Source organism: Sinocyclocheilus grahami, unplaced genomic scaffold (genome assembly GCF_001515645.1).
Source record: "Sinocyclocheilus grahami isolate Dianchi unplaced genomic scaffold, SAMN03320097.WGS_v1.1 scaffold795.1, whole genome shotgun sequence".
In the NCBI taxonomy this organism is placed as follows: Eukaryota; Metazoa; Chordata; class Actinopteri; order Cypriniformes; family Cyprinidae; genus Sinocyclocheilus; species Sinocyclocheilus grahami.
This window is the reverse complement of record NW_015505974.1, coordinates 357,292-367,531: the sequence shown is the minus strand read 5'-3', so window position 1 is coordinate 367,531 and position 10,240 is coordinate 357,292. Positions and strand designations below refer to the sequence as shown.

The 10,240-nt window shown below is 36.4% G+C and overlaps 1 protein-coding gene across 1 annotated transcript in view; it reads left to right on the top strand.

Moving 5' to 3' along the window:
• The first annotated feature begins 2,118 nt into the window (after nt 1-2,118).
• Nucleotides 2,119-10,240, top strand: part of LOC107561869 (36.4 kDa proline-rich protein-like) — a 72,401-nt gene continuing 64,279 nt past the window's right edge. Inside the window, exons 1-3 of the mRNA XM_016246383.1 lie at nt 2,119-2,166; nt 2,282-2,429; nt 7,693-7,773. Of these exons, the coding sequence (XP_016101869.1) occupies nt 2,290-2,429; nt 7,693-7,773 (221 nt within the window). The 5' untranslated portion in view covers nt 2,119-2,166; nt 2,282-2,289. The remainder of the gene's footprint in view (nt 2,167-2,281; nt 2,430-7,692; nt 7,774-10,240) is intronic.

The window sequence follows — 10,240 nt, the reverse complement described above, 5'->3', positions numbered from 1 at the left end:
TGCATTTTTACTTTCTCAAAAAAACTCATTCTGTATGATTTATAAGCTTGTTTCCTCATGGGGACCTCAAAAATGTCCCCACAAGGTCAAAATTTACTACTATTACTATCCTTGTGGGGAAATTTGGTCCCCATAACGTGATAACACACACACACACACACACACACACACACACACTCACAGACAATTCATCCATGCATATGTTTCTTTTTTCTTTTTTTTCACCTTGTAATTTTTAAGCAAAATATCCTAAAATAATATTTTGTTGATTAAATGATGCCAGAATGTTCATTTTTGAGAGAACTTTCCTTTTAAGCTCTGACCTCAACCATCATGTCTCTTATAAGCCACTGACTGGCATGCTGCTTCCATAGTGAAACCTGTTGTCAATATTAGGCCTAATTGTGGGATTTTCAATACACTCCATTCTGTGTGATTTATAAGTGTTTTGAAAAGTGGGGACATGGGGTAATGTCCTGAAAAGTCACCTTCTCCTTGTAATACCTATGTCATACCTTTGTTATTATACATGTGTCCTCATTTGTCACAAAAACGCGCGCGCACACACACACACACACACACACTAATAACACACTATAGTGCTCTCATGGGGAGCACCTAAGTTCATGCACTTTTGCTGAGCCCACATGCTAAAAATAATAATAAACAAAATGATTATTTTAGCAGATTTTATACAATATTTTTGTGGTTGGTTGACTGCAGTCCTAAAACAACCTTAGCTACTTAGGTAAACATTAATGGTTCAATCTAGTAAGAAGCTGATATTATTAGCCTGTGGAGATCGCCGCACTGCAGCTTTTGTGTTTCCAGGCTGAGTTTTATCTGCTGAAATACAAAGGAAACTGCTGCTTTCAGCCCTGATGCAAGGATTACAGAAGAAACCTCTTTACCTTCACACCTCCACAGTATCGACTGAAATTCGCACATATATTTGCTCTCATTCTCAAAGGTTGTGAGAATGTAGCCTCTCGCAACCTTTGAGACAGACTTAAAGTGTTATGTTCACCTTACCTTGTAATGCACAGGTAAAACTGACAATGTTTAAAGAGTATCATCAGTAAGGTCTCGTAAAATAAGATTTGAAAAATAATAGAAGACCAGAAGATTAAAACCAGAATAGTTCACCTAAAAAAAAAGAAGGTAATTATTCATTATAACATGAAACAAACATTTGATTTCCAACCATGTTATTATATGATGAATTTCTTCCAGTCCACTTCTTATTTCAGTTCAAGCTCTAGTAGGCATTGGTATGAATTTTCAGTTTGCATACATTCTCAATTTGTTGCACAACCCTGGTTGCAAGATAGAAAGTCATATGCATGCCTTTAAAATGACATGTAGGTGAAAAAAAAAGAGACTATTTTATTTTTGGGTGATCAATCCCTATAAATAATTTAAAGATGTGTGCTTGATATGAATGCTGTTGGATTTTTTTCTTAAAGTTAGCATAAAATGTTACATCTTTTACATCTATTTGACAAACCACACACACACACACACAGAGACACACAGGTTTGTTTTTGTGAAAAGTGGGGACATCCCATAGGCGTAATGGTTTTTATACTGTACAGACCGTGTATTCTATTGCCCTACACCAACCCTACCCCTTACAGGAAACGTTGTGCTATTTCAGATTTTCAGTACACTCCATTCTGTGTGATTTATAAGCGTTTTGAAAAGTGGGGACATGGGGTAATGTCCTGAAAAGTCACCTTCTCCTTTGTAATACCTATGTCATACCTTTGTTATTATACATGTGTCCTTATTTGTCACAAAAACGCGCGCGCGCGCACACACACACACACACACACACTAATAACACACTGTAATTTTTAAGCAAAATATCCTAAAATAATATTTTGTTGATTAAATGATGCCAGAATGTTCATTTTTGAGAGAACTTTCCTTTTAAGCTCTGACCTCAACCATCATGTCTCTTATAAGCCACTGACTGGCATGCTGCTTCCATAGTGAAACCTGTTGTCAATATTAGGCCTAATTGTGGGTTAAATAGTGTATCTGAGTAAAGGGTATAAACAATTAAATAGTGAATAATTCTAGATCCCACACTGCATTTTCTTCATGCTGACTTAACATGCAGGACTGAAACACAGTGATGTTTTCATTATCTGTGGTCGGCTGGTGCTGCGTCAGCCTGCGACCTCTTATATTTATGATTCTGAATCTTTGATTGTTTAATCCTGGTGGGATGAATCAGGCACAATTCATGATGCTATTTCTTTCTCTTCTCCTGCAGAAAAGCCGATGCCACAGGGACCTCCTGGCGGTATTGTTGGTATCTTGGGAGTTGTGGTGGTGGCCGGTCTGATTGTAGGAGTAGTGGCCACAATATGTATGGTGTACAGGAGAGGACAGAAGCCCCGTACAGAAACAGACAACGACCTGTAAGTACTTCACTCACAGGTGACACTGATTGTGGGCACTTTTTTCCCACAGTCAATGTTGTCCCCATCACTTTATGAAATCGCTTACAGCAGGGATCAATCTACAGTACCACAGCGGAAGCACTGAACAGAAGTTTATGGGATCTTGTTTATGGGATTTCAGGGAAATCATAAAGCAAAATGCAAACAAATCTCTTCTTACTGCTTTTGTAATTAATAACAATATGGCTATAAATAACATTACATTTTCTTTATTAATAATATGACTATAAATAATAATAATAATAATAATAATAATAATAATAATAATAATAATAATAATACTTGTATTGTTTTATTTTTAATATTATTAAATTAAAAAATATATATACTAAATAAAAACAAAATAAGAAATATTGCTATTGTAATATTTCACTTTAATATAAAAATTGATTGTGATTGTGCAGGTTTATTTAAATTATTTGTAAATTATTCGGTAATGCAGAGCCTTGTCGTTGTCATTAAGAAGAATCACACTCCAAAAATGCTATAGCGACCTAATTGGAGTGAACATGTAAGGATTCAGCAGCTGTTTCTGAAAGTATTACTCTGCATCATCCCATCATCATGCTGGGCTTCTGGGTATCCTAACGAAAGAACAAACTTGGGGTCATCACACTTAAAATATTCAGAAAAGAAGCATTTATAAATGCATCTCTCATTTTGCTGTTAGTGGATGCACTTGATTGCTCAAGAGCATGTTACCTATTTGTTAAAGATGCTTCCTGATTGCTATGTATACCTGATTTGTCCATTTCTCGGTTTGAGAGGCAGGTGTTTCAATCAGGGCTGATTGCAGGAGGCACATCAGATTAGCACCAGAGCCTGTCAAATCCTAAAACATGGTAAATAAACAGAACACTTGACAGTCAACGGTTTTAAGCACACACTTCACAAAACTCAGGGCTACATGGAAACTCAGAAAGATCGAAAACTTTGTCCCTGATGATCTACAGTGACTGGCAGTATCTATAGTTGAGACGGCTATTTGTTAGAAACCAATAATGATAAGCTGTGGTTCTTTTATTTAATTTTTTTTAGTTTTTTAACTTCCTTTTAAAAATTCTAAGTATACTAGCTTCCCTAATATCTGATGGTAATGTATTCCATAATTTTGGAGCATAGTTTACGAAGGTTGCATCACCAGTTTTTTTTTTTTTTTTCATTGTAGAACTGGGAACCTCCAATAAACCTGTATTATATGATCTTAAGTTTCTTGATGGAGTAAAATTAACAAGAGAACTAGCAATATAATTATGGGCCCATTATGGGCTTTATGCACAATAAGAAGGACTTTAAAATCTATTCTACATCCAAACTGGTGTTAGATGCTCTCTTTTTTTAGTTCTAGTCAATAGCCGAGCTGCCTGAATTTTGGATAAGCTGAAGTCTATTAATTGATTTTTGTGGAAGACCGGTAAAAAGTGGAAAGTGACGTGGCCAAGTATGGTGACCCACACTCTGAATTAGTGCTCTGCATTTACCCATCCACAGTGCACACACACAGCAGTGAACACACACTTATAACCCGGAGCAGTGGGCAGCCATTTATGCTGCGGCGCCCGGGGAGCAGTTGGGGGTTTGGTGCCTTGCTCAAGGGCACCTCAGTCGTGGTATTGAAGGTGGGAGAGAGCGCTGTACATTCACTCCCCCCACCTACAATCCCTGCCGGTATGAGACTCGAACCCACAACCTTTGGGTTACAAGTCCGACTCTCTAACCATTAGGCTATTAAAAAAGGACACATTTTAGCTATGTTCCTCAAAAAAAAAAAAAAAGAAGAAGACTTTATCACCTTATTAATATGAGAATTAAAACTTGGATATGAGTCTAGAATTTGTTCAAATTATCTTAGAATTACAGACTGTTTCCCAAATTGTAATTGCAAATGAAGAAATACTGAAAAACCATTGTGCAGTAATCGTAAAGATTACATGAAGTAATATTATTAATATGTATTACTCTAATGAAATGTAGTTGACATGCAGTTGCAGAGTTACTTAAAGTTAGTTATAGTTATAGTTAGAATGTCTAAATTAGACTATTGAAATAAAATGTTAAATTATTGAAATTATTAAAACTAATTCATAAAATAAATGAATATGAGTAAGTTACAAAGATACATATTACATACTGAAAGTACACTGATTTTTGTGGATGTTGTCTATGGCATATAACTTTATAAATGAAATTCAGTGGAGTGGAGATATTTTCAATGGGAAAATGTTCCAGTGGCTTTGCAGGCTTATAAAAAAAATAGGGGGAAACATTTTCTGACGTGCATGAAAACTTAAAACACCTTCCCATGACATCTTCCTCCTGTTCAACAACCACTTTTTCTTCCTCTTTGACACCCAAGGGTGCTTTCATCGGCACTGTTGTTGAGCACAATAACAAAAACATAGTCAAATATAAAATTAGGTTGGTCGTTTACTATCACTTTGATCATTTTAAATCTTTCCAGATTGTGAGTTGGTCAGCAATATGTGCATCATGTCACACTGACTTCTGACCTGATGTGGTCCTGGGTAACTCAGTCCTGACAATATTTCTCTAATTTGTGAATCCGAGACTGCTGAAACATATTGCACAGGACTTGCAACCAGTTTCCAGCTAAGTATTCCCTCTGAGATCCTTCCCAGAATGCCCAGTGAGCTGGGCAAAATTCAATGTGGCCACTGCCCTCATATAAAATATAAACGCTGGGAGATGAATGTGTGAACATATGGCTTTCTTTCTCAGCCATATGGAGATGTGTACTCACACAGCCTGACTGCTTCCCGAATGGGTCCTATTTGCAACGTATTTAGTCATGCTTCAGTTCAAAAACACTGAAACTTAGTTATTAATATTGAGTCACTTGCATCAGAAAGTCATCATATTGCCGTTTATCCCCATTTAACTTGTGATATTTAAAGTTAATGGTAATTACAGAATCCCTTCTGATGTCAGGGCTCTGTCACAAAACTATGAATTACACTAGACCGAAGTGACAGAACCCTGACACTGAGAGGATAATTCATCCATCACAGGAGAGTGTTGGCTTCTGTCCTTCATGGAAATATCGCCCTGGCAAACCAGTGTGAGGATGTATGAAATCTGGCACAATATCCACCCGAGTTCTTAATTACCTTAGTGATGAAATTATGATGCTCATTTGTGAGACTCTCTCAAAACCCTTGCCATTTTGTTTTATGATTTGAAAGCTTGATATTTCAGTTTGGAATTAATATTATTATTATACAATATTTTAACAAACCTGCTGCACTGCTTAATTCATATTTAAAAAACTTTTTTTTTTCCTGCCAAATCAAACAATATATGAAGAGTTCATTTGCAAAAACCAATAAATGCCACTTTCCAAAAAAAAAAAAAAAAAGAGCTGATAGCCGTGCATTATTCTCCACATATAGCGCCATCTGAACCTTACACACATTTTGTCAAAAAAGCCAGTTTTGTCCACTTTCAAAGGCACCGCGAGTTCACGTTTACTGCAGAAGTTGATGAACTTGATGAACCTGTGATATCTTCTTCAGGGCGAAAAAGGAACATAAAAGCTCAAACGTTTTCACGGAACCTTGCAAAAGCAGCGCGTTGCAATGGTGAGGAAAAAGCACAGTGTATTGTATGTAATCACATCCATACAGTTTATGATCACAACAACAACAACATTTGTCAGGCATCTACATTGTCATCTGAGGAGATTACAAAGATTAAACAAGTGTTTTTAAACTCTAAAACATGAAATGTGGAGTTGTCTGCTTTTGCCAAAAAAATTACCGTTGGAGTTATCTGCTTTTGTTATAAAATAAACTTTTAATATGTAAACTTTCAATGAACTTTAACTTTGTAAATTACCTGTATTTGTTTAAGTTATTATTACTTAATCAAAACAACCCAAATGCAGTTTGATTGATATTACTTGGAATGCGCAAAAAAAAAACGTGATTTCTGAAAATAAAATCGGTTATCGGTTTTTGCAAATGAACTCTTCATATAAAATCATGGGGTTTTTAAGCAAAATCTTCTATTGTTTCGTCATGCCATTTGCTTTAATAGCAAATGCATTACTTAATCAAAACAACCCAAATGCAGTTTGATTGATATTACTTGGAATGCGCAAAAAAAAAAACGTGATTTCTGAAAATAAAATCGGTTATCGGTTTTTGCAAATGAACTCTTCATATAAAATCATGGGGTTTTTAAGCAAAATCTTCTATTGTTTCATCATGCCATTTGCTTTAATAGCAAATGCACTAAAATGGTTTACACTTTTTTTTCTTTTTTACTCAGAAATTGCTAGCAAATGTTACAGTTGCAATACGTATGAAGAAACAGCAAGTAACACATTTAATTAATTATTACAAACTTTTGAAGTAAAATGACTGAATAACACTAATCCCACTTACAAGGTACACGATTTCTAGTAATTTGTGCAATGAAAAAAAAAAATTCTCTTTTTTTATGTCAAGAAACAACTTTTGTTATCTCAAGATCACAAGAACATTAAGCCAGGATCACAAAAAAAATGAATAAAAAATGAATAATGCATAGCCTAGTAGGGCTTCAGTGTTTGTAAAACATACTTCAATAATCATTTTATTTACAGCTTCGCAAACTCTTTTTTTTTTTTTAATCAGTGTGCTCTGTAGGCCTCTTAGCTGTTTGTTTGCTTTCTCTTTCCTTCTCTCAGTGATTTACTCAGGATGCCTTATTTTCCCTGCCTAAATGTAATTTCTTTTGTTTGTCATTACTGTCATTATTTATGAAAGAAAAAAGGGGGGTTTTCAAATCATCATAATTTAACGTAGTGCTGTTGTTTTCCCACAAGAATTCTAAATTTACCACCCAGCAGTAACTGAAGCACTTGTGTTTGTCGGTAAATGTAAATCACCCCATGCAGCTGCAATAAGTGTCAAAGCGGAGCGTTCGGCTGTAGCTCTAACACGCATCCAGTCGCACCTTTTATCTGTGTCAAGAGTCAATACGCTTCAGCCGACCCTGTGAAACGGCACCTAAGATGGAGTAGTCTGCTAAAGACCTGGAATCTGCCCAGGTTCTCTCTCTCGTAATCAATCCACAGGCCTAAAGAGACAAATAAAGCACGTTGATTTCATCTCAGAGGAATGAATTAGGAACAAATGAGGCTCTTCTCTCTCACTCGCTTTCTTTCTCTTATGCTTTGCTTCAGTAACCACTCTTTCTCTCTCTCTCTGGATCTCAGCATTGCAGTGGCTGATAGCTGTGTGACAAAGCCAGAGGCCCCTGGGACTGAGGCCCCAGAGAAGCCTGAATCCACAACCAGGAAAGTAAAGGCCATGGCTTTCTAGTCAACTCCTTTTCCAAATTTCCCCTCAAAGAGTCTCTGTGTGGCATGATGGCCCTCCAGTTCTGTCTGTTTTGAGCTCTGTTTGAGCAGCATTTGAGCAGTAATAGGAAATATTGTGATGAATTCCACAACATATCACCAGGGCATAGCAGAGAGTGTTGTAACACCAGGTGAGTCACAACAACACCAGTTTACCCAATTAGAAATTAGCTACAGGGGTGAAATCACTATTATACCAGAGCACCACCATCCTGGGGTGACAATAGAAATCGTAAGAATTTTATTATTTTTTTAAAGACTCTTTCTCACTCTCTCTCTGTCTTTTTTTTAACTGCAAATTTGCGGTAAAGTTAAATTTAAAAAAAATATGTGAGATGAAGTTTACAATAAAAAAGAATGATTACAAAGTCACAATTGTACGATATAGTCAAATTGTGAGAAATAAAGTTGTAATTATGAAAATCAAAGTTTCAATTGTCAGATATAAACACATACTGCAAAAAATAAATAAATAAATACAAATCGTATGTTTCCAGTATGAATAACTAAACAGTCTTACATTAAGATTTACTTGAGAACAAAATGACTTAAAGGTGCACTAAGCGATTATTGCCAAACGATGTTGATATTTGAAAGCACCAAAACAAACACGCCCCTACCCCAACAGGACCTCGCCCCTTTTTTGATAACTCCGCCCCACACATACTTACACAACCCTGGCAGCGATGATGGCGGAATCTGCTATGCCGGCCGCAGCATATTCAAGCAAAAGCCAACACAGAAAAGTTGTGTGAAAAAGCTAAATCAACATAACTCACCTGTCAAGAAGAAACAAAGCGTTTAGCCTCGGCGTTCGATTTCCTTCCTCTCCTTGAGTTCTCTCCACTACTGGAAGCTGCTCTGATGTTTACACGGTCCTACCTCTTGCCTGATCGTAACCCTTCTTTTTAATGTTTTATTCCTCCGATTTTTTATTTTTTTTATCCGCCATCTCTCGCTATCTATAGTCGATCTGCTAATATCCGTCCTGTGAACTCACTGAGTGCTATCTTCTCCCTACCATTACTAGGTTGACACAGCGGTATATAATCAATGCAGTCTATTTCCTTGATTCTAAATGTGTTCCTGTGTATGATAATAATGTGGCACTATTTGATTTTTGAGAGCAGTTTGGCCCATAAGTGTGCTGGTATTGACTTCTGACAACTAGAGCTGAAGTGATATTAAAGGCTGTGCTGCAATAATTTAACTTCCTTGCACTAGCAGAGAGAAAGTTACAGTGACAGGGCAAGGACAGGGTTGATTATAAGCCAAAGACAACAATATGGATCGGATTCGGGTTCTCTTGAAGAGATTTTACAGCACCTGAAATTTGCTGAATCTCAGCAACTAAGTGATTTACTTGTACAATTTTTAAATATTTGCATCCATCCATCCATATGTCTGTCTGTCTGTCTGTCTGTCTGTCTGTCTGCCTGTCTATTCATCCATCCATCAGACAGATGGACGGATGGATGGACGGACGGATAGATAGACAGATAGACAGACAAACAAAAGTTTAGATAGACTGACAGACAGACAGATTAATGGACGGACAGACGGACAGAAATACAGAGAGATAGACTGACAGACAGATACGTGGATGGACAGATAGACAGACAAATAGACGGATGAACAGAGACATACAGATATATGGACAGACGGATGGATAGACAGACAGACAGACAGATAGACAGACTGATGGAGAGATAGACAGACAAATAGACAGACAGATACATGGATGGATGGATGGATGGACAGATAGACAGACAAATAGATGGATGAACAGTTAGAAAGATACATGGACAGATGGATGCATAGACAGACAGACAGATGGACGGACAGATAGACAGAAAAAAACGGATAGATAGACAGATACATGGACAGATGGATGGATGGATGGATGGATGGATAGATAGACAGACAGATTTGTTTTGTTTCTTTGTTTGTTTATTTGACAAAAAAGTAGTGAATACACTCTATTCGTCAAGGATAACACAATAAAGTTTAAAACAAAACTTATTTCCATTGTGGTCCTTGATGTAAAGCACAAACTTCACTCCCGGTAACAGATTCACTGGCACTGCATTATAAATACAAAAATTACAATAAAATTCCACATCTACAAAAATGTACAGTCACAAATAACCACGTACGTAATACAAATTCATCAACAAAACAACCTACTTAAGAACAAACCTTTAGCTTTTAAACTAAAACTAACCATATTCGAAATACCTTTAATGTCCAGAGGTAACTTATTCCACAAAAGTGCCCCAGAATATCTAAAAGACCTACGACCATACATAGTTTTAAAACGACATAATGTAATATCCATGAGACTTTGCCTAGTTTTATAACAATGTTGCTCATTTACCCTAGGAAAAAATACATTAAAATATGA